Here is a 23,314-nt window from a genome sequence, read left to right on the forward strand (position 1 = left end):
AATTGTTCTTTCACATGAGAAGATAAATTGGTAAAATTAACGTCAACTAAAATAAAAATGGTTAGAGTTGGAGACACATTCATTAATATGTTACGATGATTCTATATTATTGGGGATTGGGATTGCTGGTGAGATTGCTTTCTAATATATTTACATTCAATCTGATTTTTTTCTTTTCTGTTGACATTCCATACATTCTTCTTGGCCTTCTTTTCCGGCCATGGCAATGTACAGAATGTAATATGTTTCACCACATACATTGAGAGGAGCGCAGCTTCTTCTGCAAAAGCTCAATGAGATTCTCTCTGCACATGCGAGAGGCATGCTGGAAATTTTACTTTCAACTTTCTTGACATGTCTGTTTTAAAGGTTTACATCCATCTTTAGGAGTTGTTACTAGTGATGATGACTAGTGATGAGCGATTAAACTTGTTGCTCGGGTGGTCTCTGAGTATTTGGTAATGCTCGGAGATTTAGTTTTCGTTGCCTTAGCTGCATGATTTACGGCTGCTGGACAGCCTGAATACATGTGGAAATTCCCTGTAAATCATGGAGCTGCGTCGACAAAAACTAAATCTCCGAGCATTACCAAATACTCGGAGACCACCCGAGCAACAAGTATAATCGCTCATCACTAGTCGTTACCTATCCATAGGTAGGTTATGCCTTGCTGATTGGTTGCAACCCACCCCCTAGTACCTCACTGATACTGAGAGCAGGGCTTTGCACAGTCTCATCTGAATAAATCAGTAACCAATGCTCCGTTCATTCTCTATGGCACTGCCAAAACATGGCAATCTCTAGAAAACCCACATAGAAAGATTATTGTGGTGTTGCTCATGTCATGCCAGCCCTACATTCAGAATTGGCATTTTTGATCCCCATTCTCGGGATTGGGGGTGGAGGGTGCCAGCCGTTGGAGGTATCTCCTACTTTATGGATAGAGTGGAAAGGTAATGACCAGTTGGAAAATATAGCATGCATTTGACAGGAGGAATAAAACGTAAATACAGTTTTAAAAACCGGTGTTACAGATTGTCCATTTTTGCTCTATTTAAAACTTCAGACATTTCAAGAGAGTTAACAGATTCCATTTAAAGAGGATCTGTCACTTGCCATCAACATATAATCTTTTCTCCTGGTATAAATACCGCTGTCCTCCTATATCTGCCATTTATTTTGCTCTATATCTGGCATTTATACCTTTCCATCTCTGAGATGTGGCCCGCTGATCCCTGTATAACATTATAATATTTCTAGTCAATTAGGCGTGGTCCTCAAGAAATCTTCAGTAGAGAAGAATTTATGATAACACCCATTTAGGAACTAACAAGACTAGATTTATATACAGGGAAGAGGGCTCACATCTCAGGAACGGAGAGGCTCAGGCACAAAATAAAAAAAACAATGTCAGATTAAGGAGAATGGTGGCATTTACATATGGGGAAAAATATATATTTATGGAAAGTGACAGGTCCACGTTAAAGGGGGTATATAGCATATAATATTAATGGCCTATTCATTCCCACACAGCAGAAGTAGTGTTTTCATAGTGATACACAATAAAGCATCACTCTAATTCTAGGGTGCAAGCTAGATCATCTACATTCACTTGTGAAGATACGTGCTGCAGTACCTGACACAGTAGCATAGATCTGTCCAAAAACCATTGCACCAGTAAGGCTAGGTTCACATTAATGGGTTAATGCTAAGGGACTGCGTTGCACGGCGAAATTGTCGCAATTAACGCCATGCAACGGGTCCGTTAGCGCACCCATTGAAGGCAATGTGATTTTTATCTGTAGCGCATCACTAGCGCATGGCATTTTTGGCACACGCTAGTGATGTGCCGTTATTTTGTGACGGACCTCGGACGCTGCTTGCAGCGTCCGAGGTGCGTCCAAGGTCCGATCTGCGCTAGCAGGAACGGCAAGCGCAATCCCTATAAAGACATTACGTTAGCACAATCCGCTAGCGCTATGCGCTAAACGGATTGCCCTAACGCAATGTGAACCTAGCCTAAGGGCCGCACTTCACAATGAATTGCAACACCATGATCAGGGAACAAATGGATCCCAGGACAAAGAAGTGAACAAAAAAGGTTTACTAAAATATAAATAATTATTAATTAATTACCATAATACAAACGATACAATAGGACAAGGTTCCTCATATTAACAGAGAAGCAATAACCAAGACCAAGTAAAAGGTATATATACTCTAAATCAAACAAAGCTCACTGACTTTATTAGTGGCATTGTTGAAGTCATTAGCCCTTCGTATATAATGTTGGTAGCAGTGAGACCAAGTTATAAATATGATCTAATAGAATGGATCCAACATGAAAATTAGAGCTGGGTAAAATGTTTTTACCTAAGACAAAGATAATGGTGGTGTCCACAGTAGGTCAGATACTGCGGTCCTCCAACCCGACGCACGTTTCATCATGCTTCTTACAGGAGGTGCCCTCTGGAAGAAGCAAGGCAAAACGTGTGTCAAGGTGGAGGGACGATTAGGGATCGAGCTCGTAGAGTTGGAGGGATTCAGTACCTGACCTACCCAGGACACCACCATTACCTTTGACTTAAGTAAAAACATTTTCATACTGGATCCATTCTATGAGATCATATCTATACCTTGGTATCACTGCTACTCACATTGCATATGAAGGGCTAATGACTGCAATAAGGCAATATATATGTACTTACCATACGTATATACTTTGGTTACTGTGTTTCTGTTAACACGAGGCATCTTATTCTGTTTTAACTTTTGTATTATGGTAATTAATTAATATTTATATTTTATTAAATCTTTCTTTTGCTCTGTTCTTTGTCCTGGGATTCACTAGTTCCCAGATTATGAAGTCGTAATACCAGATACAGAGCTGAGCGCTGCACTGAAGGGACCACAACCCATATTTCTGTTGATCATGGGGGATATTAAGGGTTTGAAACAAGATTAGACCATCATCATAGCCCATAATATTATGTGCTGGCATACACAATTAACAAATGGCTTCCATAATCAATACAATAATGAAAATATATAAAAATGTCATTATATAGTATATCCACCTGCTCATTTTTTCCAGTCTATAACATGAAGAAATCAGCCCTCCAAGAAAAGGAACTGTAATCAATCAAATTAACAATAGAATGACTTACTTGACTTTCAAGCTGGCCAGCATCGCTTTATCAATCCTGCAAGAATAAAATCGATAAACCAATTAATTATTCAGTTTTCACTTATTGTACACAAAGCTTTAACAAGTGCGAATCGACTTAGAGATTAGATGGAGTTGTCACAGCTAAAATCTGGATCTGATTGATCGTCCTTTAAAGCAAAGCAACTTCATCAGCAGAAACGCAAATAAAAGCTGCACTTACAGTAGGAAAGGAAACTGCAACGCCATTATATAAAATGCATTATGTAAATTCATTAAGGCATCTGAATACATTGAATGGCAATGGCTACACTCCCAGGCCGGGGAGGATATTAAATATACCGAGATTCCTGAATATATTAGTTAATATTTGCACTTCACTTTAAATTCTGAAATGCAAATGTCATAAGTTTAGGGGATAATAGGAAAAAGCATATCCTATAATTTATTATGCAATGTCTTCCGAATACAGAGATACCAATTTGTGGTCAAAAACTGCTGTTTGGGCACACAGAAGGACTCGGAAAGGAAAGAGCGCTATGATTTTTTGGAACATAAATTTATCTGTAATAGATTATAAATGCCATGTCACATTTGCAGAGCCCCTGACAAGCCAAAACAGCAACCCACCCATTTGATACAAGAAAGGCCAGGAATCACCCCAGAACTACAAGGGAGGACCTGGTCAATGACCTGAAAAGAGCTGGGACCACAGTCTCAAAAATTACTGTTCTTAACACACTATGTTGTCATGGATTAAAATCCTGCAGGGCATGCAAGGCCTCCCTGCTCACACCAGCACACGGCCTGGCCTGATTGAAGTTTGCCAATGACCATCTGGATGATCCAGAGGAGACATGGGAGAAGGTCATGTTGTCAGATGAGACCAAAATAGATATTTTTGGTTTCAACTCTACTCGCCGTGTTTTGAGAAAGAAGAATGAAGATTACAAAAACATTGTCCCAACGATGAAGCATGGTGGGGGAAACATCATACTTTGGGGGTGTGAAATTTTGGCCAACAACGTCCCTCCCTCAGTAAGCGCATTGAAGATGGGTTGTGGCTGGGTCTTCCAGCATGAAAATGACCCGAATCACACAGCCAGGGCAACTAAGAAGTGGCTCCGTAAAAGCATTTCAAGCTCCTGGAGTGGCCTAGCCAGTCTTCAGACCTGAAACCAATAGAAAATCTTTGGAGGGAGCTGAACCTCAATGTTGCCCACTGACAGCCCCGAAACCTCAAAGATCTGGAGAAGATCTCTCTCTCACAGTTGAAATGTACCTATGAAAAAAAATTCCAGACTTCTATTCTTTGTAGGTGGGAAAGCTTGCAAACTTGGCACTGTATCAAATACTTGTTATCCATACTGTACATAGTAAAAGGCCCCTATTCATCATTTGCATTTTTCGTCACTTTTTTGTCTTGTTGTGCATGCTGACATTTTGCTTTAAAATGGTTCACAAATTTATCGCAAAGCCAAAAATGGTCTTTATTTTTGTCTTTAACCTTTTTTGTGATATTTTAGTGTAAAAAATTGCACAAAATATCTGATGTACATAAAATCACTGTAAGGGACGAGGGACTAGAATACATTTCAGTCAAATTTTGCACGTTTTTGAAAATCCGCAAATGATGAATCAGGCGAAAATATATGGAAACCATAAACTCTGTCCTCAATACTGAATATAAAAAAAATTAAGGCCATTACATAGAAAATAAACTTGTGAAAAATCAAAAGATGAATTAGGAGCAGATGAAAAAGAGGTGAAAAACACCAAAACTAGATAAAAAAGGGCATAATGAATAGGGTCCATTGTATCAAGTTGGGCATCTACAGCAGTGAAAAATTTGACCATGGCCCATAGATAGATAGATAGATAGATAGATAGATAGATAGATAGATAGACAGATAGTAAAGAATGATTTACATAGAAATTATACATTATACTCGTAGCCAGCAGCTAGCTATGTAGATTATAATTGGCCTATCAATACATGAATTTGGTGTCATAGATCTGTGTTTAGTTCTCACAGCTCTCTAAGCTCATTAATTAACAATGATTACAGAGTAATAGCTTTTCTTCTAATAAAAGAATGGGTGGTAACTGTTCTATTTAGTGACACCTGCATTGTGGTTTACTATAGAAACCACACTGTAGACCAATGCGGTGGATAATGTGACTCATGTTCGTTTTATATTACTATTTCTCACGACTTTGACCTGCAAATTACTTTTAAACGCCTTCCATGGACACACATTTTCTAGGTGCTACCTTACAGAGCAAGAATGATAAAACAAATGCAGAGGCAAATAAAGGGTGGAATTATGAAAACCGTGTGTCTGAGATATAGGAGTTCATAGGATACACTCACTAATTTTGGTTGTAAAAACGAGACACAACAGAAGTGTAGCTGAGTTGCCAATCGTCCAGAAATTCCTGGACAGTCCATAAAAATAGGGCACTTTAATACTGAGACTGGTTAGGACAGGCTCGATGGCTAGACCTTGTATTGGTGGAATGTTTTTTACCCCTTTTTTTAATGAAAATACCGTTAACTAAATATCATATGTTATTTACATGTAGCTTTAATAATAGAGACAAGTTAGGACCGTCCCATGGATATGCGCTGTCGTGGTGGGATGACTTATGCATTTTGATCAAAATAGCATTTACTAAGTACCCTATGGTACTTACACATCTACTATATAATTGTCTAAGGGTCACTTCCTTCTTTCTGTCTGTCTTTCTGTCTGTCTGTCTGTCATTGAAATCCCAAGTCGCTGATTGCTCACGACCAGCTGGCCGCGACCAATCAGCGACGGGCACAGTCCGGCCGCGAAATGGCAGCTCCCTACTCCCCTGCACTCAGTGCCCCCTCCATACTCTCCCCTCAGTTAGCGCCCGCCACCCACATAGCCTTGTAGCAATCCGTTAAACCGACTGCGTTCCACTGCGGTATTATGCGGTGTAACGCAGTCTGTTAATGCCGCTATTAACCCTATGTGACGAACTTTTTAATATTGATGCTGCCTATACAGCATCAATAGTAAAAAGATCTAATGTTAACCCTGTAACATTATACTTTTCCAGAAATGTATCCAGTCCCCTCTTAAATTTAAGTAATGAATCACTCATTACAACATCATACGGCAGAGAGTTCCATAGTCTCACTGCTCTTACAGTAAAGAATCCGCGTCTGTTATTATGCTTAAACCTTCTTTCCTCCAGACCTACAGGATGCCCCCTTGTCCCTGTTTCAGGTCTATGATTAAAAAGATCATCAGAAAGGTCTTTGTACTGTCCCCTCATATATTTATACATTAACATAAGATCACCCCTTAGTCTTCGTTTTTCCAAACTAAATAGCCCCAAGTGTAATAACCTATCTTGGTATTGCAGACCCCCCAGTCCTCTAATAACCTTGGTCGCTCTCCTCTGCACCCGCTCCTGTTCAGCTATGTCTTTCTTATACACCGGAGACCAGAACTGTGCACAGTATTCTAAGTGTGGTCGAACAAGTGACTTGTATAGAGGTAAAATTATGTCCTCCTCATGAGCATCTATGCCTCTTTTAATGCATCCTATTATTTTATTTGCCTTTGTAGCAGCTGCCTGACACTGGCCACTGAATATGAGTTTGTCATCCATCCATACACCCAGGTCTTTTTCATTGACGATTTTGCCCAGAGTTTTAGAATTAAGCACATAATTATACATTAGGTACATTAGGGGCTCTGCAAACGCAATGTGACACCTGCAGACCATTCCATCTAAGTCTGCATTCCAAATGGCGCTCCTTCCCTTCTGAGCCCTCCCATGCGCCCAAACAGTGGTTCCCCCCACATATTGTGTATAATCGCACTCAGGACAAATTGGGCAACAAATTTTGGGGTCCAATTTCTCCTGTTACCCTCGGGAAAATACAAAACTGGGGGTTAAAAAATAATTTTTGTTGGAAAAAATTTTTGTTTTATTTTTACGGCTCTGCATTATAAACTTCTGTGAAGCCCTTGGTGGGTCAAAGCGCTCACCACACATCTAGATAAGTTCCTTAGGGGGTCTACTTTCCAAAATGGTGTCACTTGTGGGGGGTTTCTACTGTTTAGGTACATTAGGGGCTCTGCAAACGCAATGTGACACCTGCAGACCATTCCATCTAAGTCTGCATTCCAAATGGCGCTCCTTCCCTTCTGAGCCCTCCCATGCGCCCAAACAGTGATTCCCCCCACATATTGTGTATAATCGCACTCAGGACAAATTGGGCAACAAATTTTGGGGTCCAATTTCTCCTGTTATCCTCGGGAAAATACAAAACTGGGGGCTAAAATAATAATTTTTGTGGGAAAAAATTTTTGTTTTATTTATACGGCTCTGCATTATAAACTTCTGTGAAGCCCTTGGTGGGTCAAAGCGCTCAAAACACATCTAGATAAGTTCCTTAGGGGGTCTACTTTCCAAAATGGTGTCACTTGTGGGGGGTTTCAATGTTTAGGCACATCAGTGGCTCTCTAAACGCAACATGGTGTCCCATCTCAATTCCTGTCAATTTTGCATTAAAAAGTCAAACGGCGCTCCTTCCCTTCCGAGCTCTCCCATGCGCCCAAACAGTGGTTTACCCCCACATATGGGGTATCAGCGTACTCAGGACAAATTGTACAACAACTTTTGGGGTTCAATTTCTTCTGTTACCCTTGGGAAAATAAAACATTTGGGGCAAAAAAATAATTTTTGTGAAAAAATATGATTTTTTATTTTTACGGTTCTGCATTATAAACTTCTGTGAAGCACTTGGTGGGTCAAAGTGCTCACCACACCTCTAGATAAGTTCCTTAGGGGGTCTACTTTCCAAAATGGTGTCACTTGTGGGGGGTTTCAATGTTTAGGCACATCAGGGGCTCTCCAAACGCAACATGGTGTCCCATCTCGATTCCAGTCAATTTTGCATTGAAAAGTCAAATGGCGCTCCTTCGCTTCCGAGCTCTGTCATGCGCCCAAACAGTGGTTTACCCCCACATGTGGGGTATCGGTGTACTCAGGACAAATTGTACAACAACTTTTGGGGTCCATTTTCTCCTGTTACCCTTGGTAAAATAAAACAAATTGGAGCTGAATAAATTTTTTGTGAAAAAAAGTTAAATGTTCATTTTTATTTAAACATTCCAAAAATTCCTGTGAAGCACCAGAAGGGTTAATAAACTTCTTGAATATGGTTTTGAGCACCATGAGGGGTGCAGTTTTTAGAATGGTGTCACACTTGGGTATTTTCTATCATATAGACTCCTCAAAATGACTTCAAATGAGATGTGGTCCCTAAAAAAAAATGGTGTTGTAAAAATGAGAAATTGCTGATCAACTTTTAACCCTTATAACTCCCTAACAAAAAAAATGTTGGTTCCAAAATTGTGCTGATGTAAAGTAGACATGTGGGAAATATTACTTATTAAGTATTTTGTGTGACATATCTCTGTGATTTAATTGCATAAAATTTCAAAGTTGGAAAATTGCGAAATTTTCATAATTTTCGCCAAATTTCCATTTTTTTCACAAATAAACGCAGGTAATATCAAAGAATTTTTACCACTATCATGAAGTACAATATGTCATGAGAAAACAATGTCAGAATCACTGGGATCCGTTGAAGCGTTCCACAGTTATAACCTCATAAAGGGACAGTGGTCATAATTGTAAAAATTGGCCTGGTCGTTAACGTGCAAACCACCCTTGGGGGGTAAAGGGGTTAAAACAAAAACTAAAAAAAAGTGATGGCTATATCCTACTTGGACTGTTATACCTACATCACAACGTTTACCTTGGGGTGAAATTTAAATCAATGTCTAGACAGTGTTGAATAACTCATACTTTGACTGTTAAACCTTCATGATAACATCTACCTCATCCTTCACTTCGACCTTGGCCTCCTGTTTCAAGATAATTCTTTGGGTTTTTTGTTTAATTTCTGTTATTTTCATTAGTTCCCCATAAAAAAATAAAAAAATAAATTAAAAAAAGTGATGGCTACTCCCTTTTTGGACTGCTATACCTACACTCCCTGACAGAAGTTATGTCGCTTATCCATGTTATGTAAATAAAAGCTTATAATCTGATGTTAAATTCATCCATTGGTTGCATAAATTATTCTTTTGAAAGCTGAAACCCTCCGAAATGTGGTTTAGGTTAAGAAAATAAATTGGCATCAATGCAAAAATATTGTGCATGCGCACTTCTGCTTTTCAGCTTTGCCTGCAGTTGAGCAAGGCATACTGCGCAAGCGTTAAATGCTATTTGTCTGGGCAGGCGTGAGAATATCTCATGGCGATGAGGATAACGCAGGAGCCGTTATCTATGTTAAGGATGGCGAGCATCAGCCGGGGGAGGGGTGGAGATGACGAAACCATGCCCATCCTACCGGACGGACCAGCTTAGCATACAGCACAGGAGAATGTTTTTCAGGGCTATACAAGGATTTAGGGAATAAAGCGCAGACGCTGAGTAAAATGATATTTCTAGCGGCTATATGACAAAACTGGTGAAAGGTTTCCTTTGCATAGATAGTGTGCGTGATGTATTCACATATCGCCAAGATTGCTGGCCACTACTTGGATAAACCCTTCAATGTTGTAGCCCTCTGTGCTCCAAAAATTCAGTTAAATGTCTTGTAAAGATCCCTGAGCTTCCCTTATTCTGTAGCTCTTCTGCAGCGCAGTATATGAAATCTCAGCTTTGCAGTCCAGCTAACATTTATTCACAGTCACATTTTGGGGACGTACACTTTTACCCCTCTGTTCCCTATGCTACCAAGTTGTGATTGGTGGGAGGGGTGAAAGCACAGGCCTCCAAAGAAAAATGTTGAACTGCAAGCAGGGATTTCAAATACAGCACTCTAAAAGAAGAATTTAAATAAAATGTTGGTCTATGTGTCCATTTCTACCATCAGTGTGTAATCTGTTTTTCTTGTATGAGAAAACAAAATATGATGGAAGTCGCTAAAGCTTTTCTTAGCATTTGTTTGTGACAAACGGTAAACATTCGAGTGCAGTCCATTTTTTTGGAACCCACTCACTTGAATGTGTGATTTGGTCCACACTAAACTCAAACTCAACTCTGTTTTATATTATGGACTACCGGTGTATACATGAATGAGCGGTTGTGCGATGGAAACTAGGAGAACCTCTTTGTTAGTGCCTGTGCTCTAGTTACTAGAAGTAGGTACAAAATGGGTGCATGTGCACTTATGTTTTCGTCTCTGCCCACAGTAGGACAAAGCACAGTACGCAGGTGAGAGACGCATGGCAATGTGGATGACATGAGGCATCATCAGCATCAATTAAAGAAGGAGGGAGGCATACAGCAACAGGTGGGGAAAGGGATGGAGAGACGTGAAACGCCCATTGGACCCAACTAACCGGATTATCATACAGTGCGGGAGAACGTAAAACAGTTTTTGGTTGGTATACAGGGAGAGTCAGCGGGGTATATAAGCATTTATGGAATGCAGTACAGGCACTGAACAAGGTGATAGCTTTAGTTGATATATAACAAAACTGGTGACAGGTTCCCTTTAAGCTCTGTACAGGGATTTTGTCTTACAATGGCGTCCACTTGATTTTTAACACAGAAGGCCTGCTGGCCAGAGGAAATACAGTGGTCCAGTAGCCGGGTGAGAACCTGTGAAGTGCAGGACCGAAATCGTAAGGTTGAACAATAATAAAAAAAAAAATTCAAAATTAGGAAGGTCTACAGTAAATGCATGAAGGACAACCAGAAGTTCACTGAAGCTAATAACTCATTAAACTTAACTCAGTTAAATAGTTTGTAGATTGCTTTTCCCTAGCCCATTGTAACCTTGTTTTTTTCTGTTTAGATGTTAATGATGGCTTTTGTTCAGCTTTTCTGTATGTAAATCCAATTTCCTTTAGGCGGTTTCTTACAGTTCGGTCACAGACGTTGACTCCAGTTTCCACCCATTCATTGCTCATTTGTTTTGTTGTGCATTTCCTGTTTTGGAGACATATTGCTTTAAGTTTCCAGCCTTGACACTTTGATGTCTTCCTTGGTCTACCAGTATGTTTGCCTTTAACAACCTTCCCATGTTGTTTGTATTTGGTCCAGATTTTTAGACAACAGCTAACTGTGAACAACCAACATCTTTTGCAACATTGCTTGATGATTTACCCTCTTTTAAGAGTTTGATAATCCTCTCTTTTGTTTCAATTGACATCTCTCATATTGATGCCATGATTCATGTCAGTCCACTTGGTGCAACAGCTCTCCAAGGTGTGATCACTCCTTTTTAGATGCAGACTAAAGGGCAGATCTAATTTGATGCAGGTGTTATTTTTGGGTATGAAAATTTACATGGTGATTCCATAATTTTTTCCTCAGAATTGAGTGATTCCATAATATTTCCCCTATGCTAGGTTAAAAAAGTACTACTGACTACCACATTTTTTGTTCTTGATTTCGTTTAGTGTTTCTTAAAGCCAGAAAGTTGCCATTTGAAATGACTTTAGTTTTGTGCCATGTCAGTGATCTGCTTTTTTTCTACAAAATTAAACAACTGAATGAACATCCTCCAAGGCCGGTGATTCCATAATTTTTGCCAGGGGTTGTATTGTAGTGGGTAGAAGCTTTGAAAAAATGATTTTCTTTTATCATTTTTTAAAGCATGTGAGAAAATAATTAATGAAATACTGACTGAAAAAATTGATAAATCGAACAAACACGGATGTGAAAGACAAATTGAAATCTGAATGAGGCCTCATTTTGTAAAGCCTTGGAGCCCTGCCATATGCATATGTGGGCCCAATGCAAAATCACTGTTAAGGCACCTAGCTATCATGAGACATTTGGGGCCTTCTGGGATCCATGGCTTGGGTGTGACTGCAACCGGTGCACCTATTATAGTTATGACCCTGACCTTGACCTTTTTTCATGTATATTTTAATATCGTACTCTCAACATAATTCACAGTCGGTATCCATTATGAATGACCTACTGTATATATATTTTGTCCAAAATTTATAAACGATCCAAAAATATTAAATTCATATAAAAATGTCATAGAGTTATAATCTTCAAGCTCAGATGAACATGTGTGTTAAATAATTGATAAATTATTTATAGAATCTAATATATAATTGCCTAGAATACTACTTCCTGCAATTTGTGCCAACTTCCGTGGCTTTGTCCGGAGCTAATGTCCGGAGCTAATGTCCGGAGCTAATGTCCGGAGATAAGTGACGTCAACAGTGTCCAGTGTCTGATTGGTTGCCGCCTGCTGCGAGCGACCAATCAGAAACGTGCCGTACTGTGACACACTCCGCCCGCCATTTTGGTGTGATTTTTGAATTTTTACCTCACAGCAAGTTTCTACTGCGTGGAGGCGGGCCCAGTGACGTTGCTCTTCAAGCTCCTGCCGAATTTCGTCAAAAAAATGATAATACCATTTACCAAAACTATATATATTTAGTTGTGAAGTGGTTCAGTGACATTTTCACACCAATTTTGAACTTTTGTTTGGTGTTTTCTTCATATACTGCCTATTATTTTTGTTCTTTCTTACTATTATTTATTAATTGTATTATTCTTACATTTGAATAAATAAAGTATATATGGATTCTAGACTCCCGATTCTTTAGAATCGGGCTGCCATCTAGTATAACATAATCAATTATATATGCCTTGATAAACCAAGTGGAAAATGACCATATTAGACAAGTCAATTATGGATCAAAGAACCTTAGTGTCATAAGTGCATGAAAAGGGCAATAGAAGTTTTCAGTTTTGTTAAAAATTATAGTTTATTTCTTTTTTTCACAATTTTTTTGATAATCAATGTTTTATTTTATTGATGTAAATAAAATCTGACCAAAAAATGATTTTCAAAAAGAGAAATGTCTTATAATTAGCATTTGGTAATTATCTGGCCTTTTTTGTGCAACTTCAAGTTATCCCCTATCCAAGGCATTTAGTTTTGTGCCATGTCTGTGATCTGCTTTTGTTCTACAAAATTAAACAACTGAATGAACATCCTCCAAGGCCGGTGATTCCATAATTTTTGCCAGGGGTTGTACAACAGAAAAAAAAAAAAGCTCTGACCTCTCATTTTGCTTTGAATGAATGGATGCATAAAACAGTCATATTTATTTATTTTTTATTTATACCACTTATACAGCAGCATTAATTACACATCATCATCACTGTCCCTATTGGGACTCACAGTCTACATGCAATATGTCTTTAGAGTGTGGGATGAAACCGGAGTACCCGAAGGAAACCAACCAAGCATGGGGAGAAGATACAAAGTCCTTGCGGATGTTATCCTTGGTGGGAATAAAACCAAGAACCCCAATGCTGGAAGACATATTATCATAAACGTATTTCAGATTGACGTCCTACTCAAGGGCTGAGTACCAGCATTGTAGCTGCAGATCGTTTTGATTAGGTTACGCTACATTTAGCATCCCACTGATGTTAATGCCATATCTCAGTTATGTTTTCACCAGGTCCAGAGGAAAAATTCAATCTGCCCTTGACAAAGGTAATTTGACTCTGAAGCTGAAGATGGGAACAGTACAATTAAGCTACTTGTCAGCAGGTCACAAAATGCTCAGGTCACCACAAACAGATCAATGCTCCCATTAATGAGATACTTGAAAACATATCTAGGAGTGTTGTACCTGGGGACATGAACGCACATGTACAATATAATCCAGTACGGTCTTCACAATTTTTCTAATGCCATGCATCCTGCTGACAGATTCTCTTTACTTAGAGCTGAATATAAGACCACATTCACTTTTCGAGGTTTTTTTTACCTCAGTATTTGCAAGCCAAAACCAGGAGGGGAACAATCAGAGGAAAAGTATACTAGAAACACATCACCACTTCTGTATTTATCACCCACTCCTGGTTTTGGCTTACAAATACTGAGGTAAAAAACTCACCAAATACTCAATGTGTGCATGTGGCCCAACTGGATCCTACTTGCTCAGTTTATTTTGGAAACCTAGTTCAAAAAGAGGTAGGTCTATTAGTATAGGACATCATCATTTGCAGATGGGCTTACACAATTTGATCAAAATGTGCACTAAAGTGCATCCTATATTGCAGCCATACCATTCAGCACCTATTTATTTATTTCGTGGTTTTGGAAAGTGGCAGCCTACTCTGTTTTCTGTAAAATGGGCATGGATGTGGATTTACTTTTGCCTTCCATTCTGACTTATTGACAAGGCTCCCAAGAGGGAAAGACCTCCCTCCATAATGTCAATATGTCCTTTTAGTGCATACGGACGGGGAATATCAATATGAGGCCTTAATATAATCTTAATTTAATCCCTTGCTTAAACAATTCATTCCGTATTGATCACTTAACGTTCAGTCTTTTTCTGGCTATCTTTTCTTATTCAATTCTGCACTAAAAGCTGATAAATGTGAATATTTAGTGCAATGACGCAGAAAAGCTTACGGCTTACTGCCTAACTGTTCTATTTAATTACGATAAAAAGCAAACAGCGACATCATATCTAGTTTTTAATTCTATTGATTCAAGAATGGAAATCCTGTGAGAGAACTAGTAGGGAAGGAGTCTATAATTCAGTATTCTCATTAATGCGAGAAGACCTTTTATGATTATTTGAAGTCAGTCATAAACCACTTACAGCTTTAAGAGCTAAATATCTTGCATAATGCAAAAATAAAATACTCATAATAAAACTTCTCTAGAAATTACTGTCTAATTATCGTCCCATTTAATGTTACGTATAAAGCACGCTATGGTGGCATTGGAAATCTGAACTCATATAGGCAAAATTGCAAATCAGACCTATATAAACTTTATTCTTAAATTACCTTTCCAACTCAAAGGCAAATGAATAAAAAAGTACAATATAGATTCGTACTTCTCTGTCACTTTGTTAAGTATGCCATATCCAGGTATATGACCGCAATCACATTGGCCACATTATGTCTGCCAAGCAACTTGCCTAGAAACAAATATCTTTAAAATGGCTTAAAACAAGCTGTGGCTGGGATACTTTGGGTCAAAATCGACTCCAGAGCTCCCCTCCCCCATCCCCACAACATTTATACATGTCATTAAGTCATATTTAAAGAGAACCTGGCACTTTATTTTCTAAGGAAGTACAAAAATTCCAGCCACTTTTTCCAGGTTTGGTAAAAAAAAATCCCAAATTTTATTTTTTACATCTTTAAAAAGGTTCCAAGTAAAATTCCATCAAGAACAAGAAAAATATCAAAATATTCTATGCTTTTCAGACATATCTCTGTTATTAGTTATTGTATGCCTAATGACAGATCATCTTCCAATCACGTTAACTTCTTGGATATTACATTATCTGGAAATTCCAGTTCACACAGGACACCACATTGAATAGAAAAGAAAATACAGGAAACATAAAATTACTATCGTCTAGTTTCTAGAGTTGAGAGAATTTTTCAACATTCGGTTCCGATTACGATCGGCGGCGAATATTGTTTTTGCAATATTCGCTGTACACGTCATTGGAGTCAATGGGAGTACAAATGTCCGAATATGTTCGGAATCGATCGTCAAACATAAATTCGACACGAATAGGGCACCAATATGGCGCGAATATGGCAAATTCAGATTCAGTGACTGATTCCAAACATATTCGCTTAACTCTACTAGTTTCCATCCACGACAAACGATACAGGCTATTTCATATGGTAAATTCACACGAGCAAGACGCATTTGCTCCAATGATGAAACTTTTCATTCTGAATTGTCATACGAAAAAGATTAATGGATAGTGGGTACGAAAAATTCAATATCAATAAAGCATTCAAAGAAATCAAATGGAAAACAAGAATATTAATAATACCAATAATTTTGATTCCATCTCTCCAATTACTTTTTTTACTCCATATAGCAGACAATTTAATGACATAAAAAAAAAATTCTAGAAATATTTACCCACTGTAAATCAGAACAATATCTTGCGCCAAGTTTTAAAGGATGGCTGCAGATGTGTAGCCAGAAGAGGCATGTCACTTGGAAATACGCTGTTCAAATCAATTCAACCTTCTCCAACATGGCTTTCTAGCAAAAGCATCTTCAAATGTGCTGGAGATCGTTGCAATGTCTGCGAATTTGCCGTTAACAAGAAAAAAAAGTGTTTTCCCTTCCACAAGGCACAGTACACACTATTAATTTATTCATTAATTGCGACTCAGATCACGTTGTCTATTGCATTGAGTGTCGCACATGTAACCTTAAGTATATTGGTTGCACAATTAGAAAAATAAAAAAATGATTGCAGAACATATTGCAAATTTAAATAACAGTACATATTCAGGAGTGGCAAAACACTTTTTTTGGGATAGAAAAATTCAAGAGGAATAATTGCAAAAATCATTAGCCCTAAAAGAGGCTTCTTGGATCCTCCATATAAATACTAAGTATTCGAGACTAGTGTTGAGCGATACCGTCCGATACTTGAAAGTATCGGTATCGGATAGTATCGGCCGATACCCGAAAAATATCGGATATCGCCGATACCGATATCCGATACCAATACAAGTCAATGGGACATCAAGTATCGGAAGGTATTCTCATGGTTCCCAGGGCCTGAAGGAGAGGAAACTCTCCTTCAGGCCCTGGGATCCATAGGGATGTGTAAAATAAAGAATTAAAATAAAAAATATTGATATATTTACCTCTCCGGCGGCCCCTGAACTCAGCGCGGGTAACCGGCAGGCTTCTTTGTTCAAAATCAGCGCTTTTAGGACCTGAGAATCACGTCCAGACTTCTGATTAGTCGCGGGCCGCCCATGTGACCGCCACGCGACCAATCACAAGCCGCGACGTCACCGCAAGCTATTAGCGCGCTCATTTTTCAAAAATGAGCGCGTTAATGACTTTCAAAGATGTAGCGGCTTGTGATTGGTCGCGGCCACTTGACCAATCACAAGCCGCGACGTCACCGCAAGCTATTAACGCGCTCATTTTTAAAAATGAGCACGTTAATAGCTTGCGGTGACGTCGCGGCTTGTGATTGGTCGCGGCCACGCGACCAATCACAAGCCGCTACGTCTTTGAAAGCCATTAACGCGCTCATTTTTAAAAATGAGCGCGTTAATAGCTTGCGGTACACATCTCATACATACCACAAAAGTATCGGATCTCGGTATCGGAATTCCGATACCGCAAGTATCGGCCGATACCCGATACTTGCGGTATCGGATTGCTCAACACTATTCGAGACACATGAATTATACAAATGATTTATTTTATATTTATTAATCATTTAGTAACATTATACATTTCTCTGTAGTTTTGCTTGTTTGATTGTGTAATGTATTTTTTCCATCACAGAATATAAACTGATACAATTGAAATTTCTTTGGAACCACACACCTTTTGTCTGCATAATGCAATGATCGTCACTGACGATTGGTTTCTGTAACACATCCTGTGACTAAGGACACCATGCGTGCCAGACACTCTTCAGTTGTTGTTTTTAATGGGTTTTTCTTTTAACGGATTTCAAATAAAAGGAACTTTTAATTACCTGGATGTAGCTCTGGATTATACTCTTCCTCCCCCTCCAAGTATCCTAAGGATAGGTCATTAATGTAAAAGTAACGGACAACCTCTTTAATGAAGGCAGGAAGGGCGTGGGTCTACATGACTCTTCACACAAATGGCACCACCATGATGGGTAATTAGTATGCACATAGACTTCTGGTCAGCCTGATTAAATAGTTAATTAAAGGTAACCTGGCACTTAATTTCTGTTGCCTAAACTATGGGCGGCGTGAATCAGACTCTAGTTGCAGTCAGGTATGCTTTACTATGAAACGCTGACCAAGACTATAGCGCCAATTTATGAAAGCAACTACACGGGTTTAAAATCGCTTTTGAAAAGCTGCAAAATCTTTGCGCAACACAAAGGCAGAGGGGCAGGGATTTGCAGACAGAGAGAGGAAATCTACAGTCATTGCGGAGTTTTATTAGCAGAAAAGTTCAAATGGCGACTAACCCCTTCACAACCTATGATGCGTAGGTACGTCATGTGTCGCGTCTCTCCCTTTGATGCAGCCTCCTGCACTGAGCCTGCATCTTTTATGGCACATAACAGCTAATTTGGTCAGCTGTCACGTGCCCCTAACAGCCGCAGGAGGAATCTCGATCCCCCATGGCTGTTAACATGTTAGATGTCGTTGTCAATCTCTGACAACAGCAATTAACATAACTGCGCAGGAAGTGTGTCAGAAACCCTGCCTATGGGCTCCCCTGTCACATGATCGCAGAGCGCCAATAGGTTGGCATGACAACTAGGATCTGCAGAAGACCCCCTGTGCTTGTTATTGTTGATTTGCTATGTATGCCAGCCCGTGGCCAGAATTGATAGCAGATGATGATTTCTGCTAAACGTAGCAGGACTGAAGCACTGCTATTTGCAGCACTAAGTCAATGTGTCCGAGAAGCGCTAACCTTGAAGTGAGCATAGATGACTTTGGATGCTCAAATTACAACCATACGGCAACAGCTCGCATTCATGCCCTAATGATGCCAGACTTGACAAACAGATGCTTTGGTAGTTTAATGAAAATCTTCACAAATAAATAAAGCTCATGTCACCCATTATTCATTTTAATTAGCTAAAAAGATAAGATTTCTACCGGATTGACAAGCCAATATATTATAAAAAGTAAAATATACTTATGTAGCAAATCTTAAAGGGTTATTCTCGCCTATCATCGAAAGGATACGTGAAAACTTACTGATCGCCAGCAGTCTCATTACTGAGCCCCCTGTTATGACCTGGTGGTCAGGACAATAATGGACCTGGTGGTTAAGAGCACACGGAATGACCTGATAGTTACTGATAATAAAGGACGAGCTCTGGGACGTGGGAACTCTGCTGACCGCAATCCCTAAACCTATCAACCACACTAGAAATAGCCGTGGATTGCGCCTAATGCTCCCTATGCAACTCGGCACAGCCTAAGAAACTAGCTAGCCCTGAAGATAGAAAAATAAAGCCTACCTTGCCTCAGAGAAATTCCCCGAAGGAAAAGGCAGCCCCCCACATATAATGACTGTGAGTAAAGATGAAAATACAAACACAGAGATGAAATAGATTAAGCAAAGTGAGGCCCGACTTACTGAACAGACCGAGGATAGGAAAGGTTACTTTGCGGTCAGCACAAAAACCTACAAAAAGACCACGCAGAGGGCGCAAAAAGACCCTCCGCACCGACCCACGGTGCGGAGGCGCTCCCTCTGCGTCCCAGAGCTTCCAGCAAGCAAGACAACAAATTAAATAGCAAGCTGGACAGAAAAATAGCAAACCAAAGAAATACAAGCTGGAACTTAGCTTCTGATGGGAAGACAGGTCACAAGAACGATCCAGGAGTGAACTAGACCAATACTGGAACATTGACAGGTGGCATGGAACAAAGATCTAAGTGGAGTTAAATAAAGCAGCAGCTAACGAATTAACCTCGTCACCTGTGGAAGGAAACTCAGAAACACCCACCAGAGGAAGTCCATGGACAGAACCAGCCGAAGTACCATCCATGACCACAGGAGGGAGCCCGACAACAGTATTCACAACAGTACCCCCCCCCCCTTGAGGAGGGGTCACCGAACCCTCACCAGAGCCCCCAGGCCGACCAGGATGAACCAAATGAAAGGCACAAACCAGATCGGCAGCATGAACATCAGAGGCAAAAACCCAGGAATTATCCTCCTGACCATAACCCTTCCACTTGACCAGGTACTGGAGTTTCCGTCTCGAAACACGAGAATCCAAAATCTTCTCCACCACATACTCTAACTCCCCCTCAACTAACACCGGGGCAGGAGGATCAACGGATGGAACCACAGGCGCCACGTATCTCCGCAATAACGACCTATGGAACACATTATGGATGGCAAAAGAAGCGGGAAGGGCCAAACGAAATGACACAGGATTGATAACCTCAGAAATCTTATATGGACCAATGAAACGAGGCTTAAACTTAGGAGGAGAAATCGTCATAGGAACATAACGAGACGACAACCAAACCAAATCCTAAACACGAAGTCGGGGACCCACACAGCGCCGGCGGTTAGCGAAACGTTGAGCCTTCTCCTGGGACAATGTCAAATTGTCCACCACATGAGTCCAAATCTGCTGAAACCTATCCACCACAGTATCTACACCAGGACAGTCTGAAGACTCAACCTGCCCTGAAGAGAAACGAGGATGGAAACCAGAATTGCAGAAAAACGGCGAAACCAAAGTAGCCGAGCTGGCCCGATTATTAAGGGCGAACTCAGCCAATGGCAAAAAGGACACCCAATCACACTGATCAGCAGAAACAAAGCATCTCAGATATGTTTCCAAAGTTTGATTAGTTCGTTCGGTTTGGCCATTTGTCTGAGGATGGAAAGCCGAGGAAAAAGACAAATCAATGCCCATCCTAGCACAAAAGGATCGCCAAAACCTTGAAACAACTGGGAACCTCTGTCAGAAACGATGTTCTCCGGGATACCATGTAAAGGAACCACATGCTGGAAAAATAATGGCACCAAATCAGAGGAGGAAGGCAACTTAGACAAAGGTACCAAATGGACCATCTTAGAAAAGCGATCACAAACCACCCAAATGACCGACATCTTTTGAGAGACGGGGAGATCCGAAATAAAATCCATAGAAATATGCGTCCAGGGCCTCTTCGGGACCGGCAAGGGCTAAAGCAACCCACTGGCACGAGAACAGCAGGGCTTAGCCCGAGCACAAGTCCCACAGGACTGCACAAAAGAACGCACATCCCGCGACAAAGACGGCCACCAGAAGGATCTATGTTATGTTTGCTAATGACAGGTGTTATGAAGGCAATCCAGAAACACAGTGTGCTTAGCGATCAGAGCGCACACAGTGATCTGATAAATACCCAAAAATACAAGAACGAGCTCTGAGACGTGGAAACTCTGTAGACTGCACACCTGATCCTATCCTAAACACAACTAAAAGCGGCTGTGGATTGCGCCTAACAACTACCTAGGCAACTCGGCACAGCCTAAGAAACTAGCTAGCCTGAAGATAGAAAAATAGGCCTGACTTGCCCCAGAGAAATTCCCCAAAGGAAAAAGCAGCCCCCCACATATAATGACTGTGAGTAAGATGAAAAGACAAAACGTAGGGATGAAATAGATTCAGCAAAGTGGGGCCCGATATTCTAGGACAGAGCGAGGACAGTAAAGCGAACTTTGCAGTCTACAAAAAACCCTAAAGCAAAACCACGCAAAGGGGGCAAAAAAAACCCACCGTGCCGAACTAACGGCACGGCGGTACACCCTTTGCGTCTCAGAGCTTCCAGCAAAACAAAAGACAAGCTGGACAGAAAAAAAGCAACAAGAAAGCAAAAAGCACTTAGCTATACAGAGCAGCAGGTCACAGGAACAATCAGGAGAAGCTCAGATCCAACACTGAAACATTGACAAGGAGCAAGGATAGCAGCATCAGGCGGAGTTAAGTAATGAAGCAGTTAACGAGCTCACCAGAACACCTGAGGGAGGAAGCTCAGAAGCTGCAGTACCACTTGTGACCACAGGAGTGAATTCAGCCACAGAATTCACAACAGTACCCCCCCTTGAGGAGGGGTCACCGAACCCTCACCAGAGCCCCCAGGCCGACCAGGATGAGCCGCATGAAAGGCACGAACAAGATCGGAAGCATGAACATCAGAGGCAAAAACCCAGGAATTATCTTCCTGAGCATAACCCTTCCATTTAACCAGATACTGGAGTTTCCGTCTAGAAACACGAGAATCCAAAATCTTCTCCACAATATACTCCAATTCCCCCTCCACCAAAACCGGGGCAGGAGGCTCAACAGATGGAACCATAGGTGCCACGTATCTCCGCAACAACGACCTATGGAATACATTATGTATGGAAAAGGAGTCTGGGAGGGTCAAACGAAAAGACACAGGATTGAGAACCTCAGAAATCCTATACGGACCAATAAAACGAGGTTTAAATTTAGGAGAGGAAACCTTCATAGGAATATGACGAGAAGATAACCAAACCAGATCCCCAACACGAAGTCGGGGACCCACACGGCGTCTGCGATTAGCGAAAAGTTGAGCTTTCTCCTGGGACAAGATCAAATTGTCCACTACCTGAGTCCAGATCTGCTGCAACCTATCCACCACAGAATCCACACCAGGACAGTCCGAAGACTCAACCTGTCCTGAAGAGAAACGAGGATGGAACCCAGAATTGCAAAAAAATGGAGAAACCAAGGTAGCCGAGCTGACCCGATTATTAAGGGCGAACTCAGCCAACGGCAAAAAGGACACCCAATCATCCTGGTCTGCAGAAACAAAACATCTCAGATATGTTTCCAAGGTCTGATTGGTTCGTTCGGTCTGGCCATTAGTCTGAGGATGGAAAGCCGAGGAAAAGGATAGGTCAATGCCCATCCTACCACAAAAGGCTCGCCAAAACCTTGAAACAAACTGGGAACCTCTGTCAGAAACAATATTCTCAGGAATGCCATGCAACCGAACCACATGCTGAAAGAACAAAGGTACCAAATCAGAGGAGGAAGGCAATTTAGCCAAGGGCACCAGATGGACCATTTTAGAAAAGCGATCACAGACCACCCAAATGACTGACATCTTTTGAGAAATGGGAAGGTCAGAAATGAAATCCATCGAAATATGTGTCCAAGGCCTCTTTGGGACCGGCAAGGGCAAAAGCAACCCACTGGCACGAGAACAGCAGGGCTTAGCCCTGGCACAAATCCCACAGGACTGCACAAAAGTACGTACATCCCGTGACAGAGATGGCCACCAGAAGGATCTAGCCACTAACTCTCTGGTACCAAAGATTCCAGGATGACCAGCCAACACCGAACAATGAAGTTCAGAGATAAGTTTATTAGTCCACCTATCAGGGACGAACAGTTTCTCTGCTGGACAACGATCAGGTTTATTCGCCTGAAATTTTTGCAGCACCCGCCGCAAATCAGGGGAGATGGCAGACACAATGACTCCTTCCTTGAGGATACCCGCTGGCTCAGATAAACCCGGAGAGTCGGGCACAAAACTCCTAGACAGAGTATCCGCCTTCACATTTTTAGAGCCCGGAAGGTACGAAAT

The 23,314-nt window shown here is 40.7% G+C and overlaps 1 protein-coding gene across 1 annotated transcript in view; it reads right to left on the minus strand.

The window, feature by feature from the left end:
• The window catches only part of RAP1GAP2 (RAP1 GTPase activating protein 2), a 1,157,994-nt gene that overhangs the window by 851,708 nt on the left and 282,972 nt on the right, over positions 1 to 23,314 (minus strand). The window contains exon 2 of the mRNA XM_069761272.1: positions 3,168 to 3,203. Within this exon, the coding sequence (XP_069617373.1) occupies positions 3,168 to 3,203 (36 nt within the window). The remainder of the gene's footprint in view (positions 1 to 3,167; positions 3,204 to 23,314) is intronic.

Source organism: Ranitomeya imitator, chromosome 3, assembly GCF_032444005.1.
Source record: "Ranitomeya imitator isolate aRanImi1 chromosome 3, aRanImi1.pri, whole genome shotgun sequence".
NCBI lineage: Eukaryota > Metazoa > Chordata > Amphibia > Anura > Dendrobatidae > Ranitomeya > Ranitomeya imitator.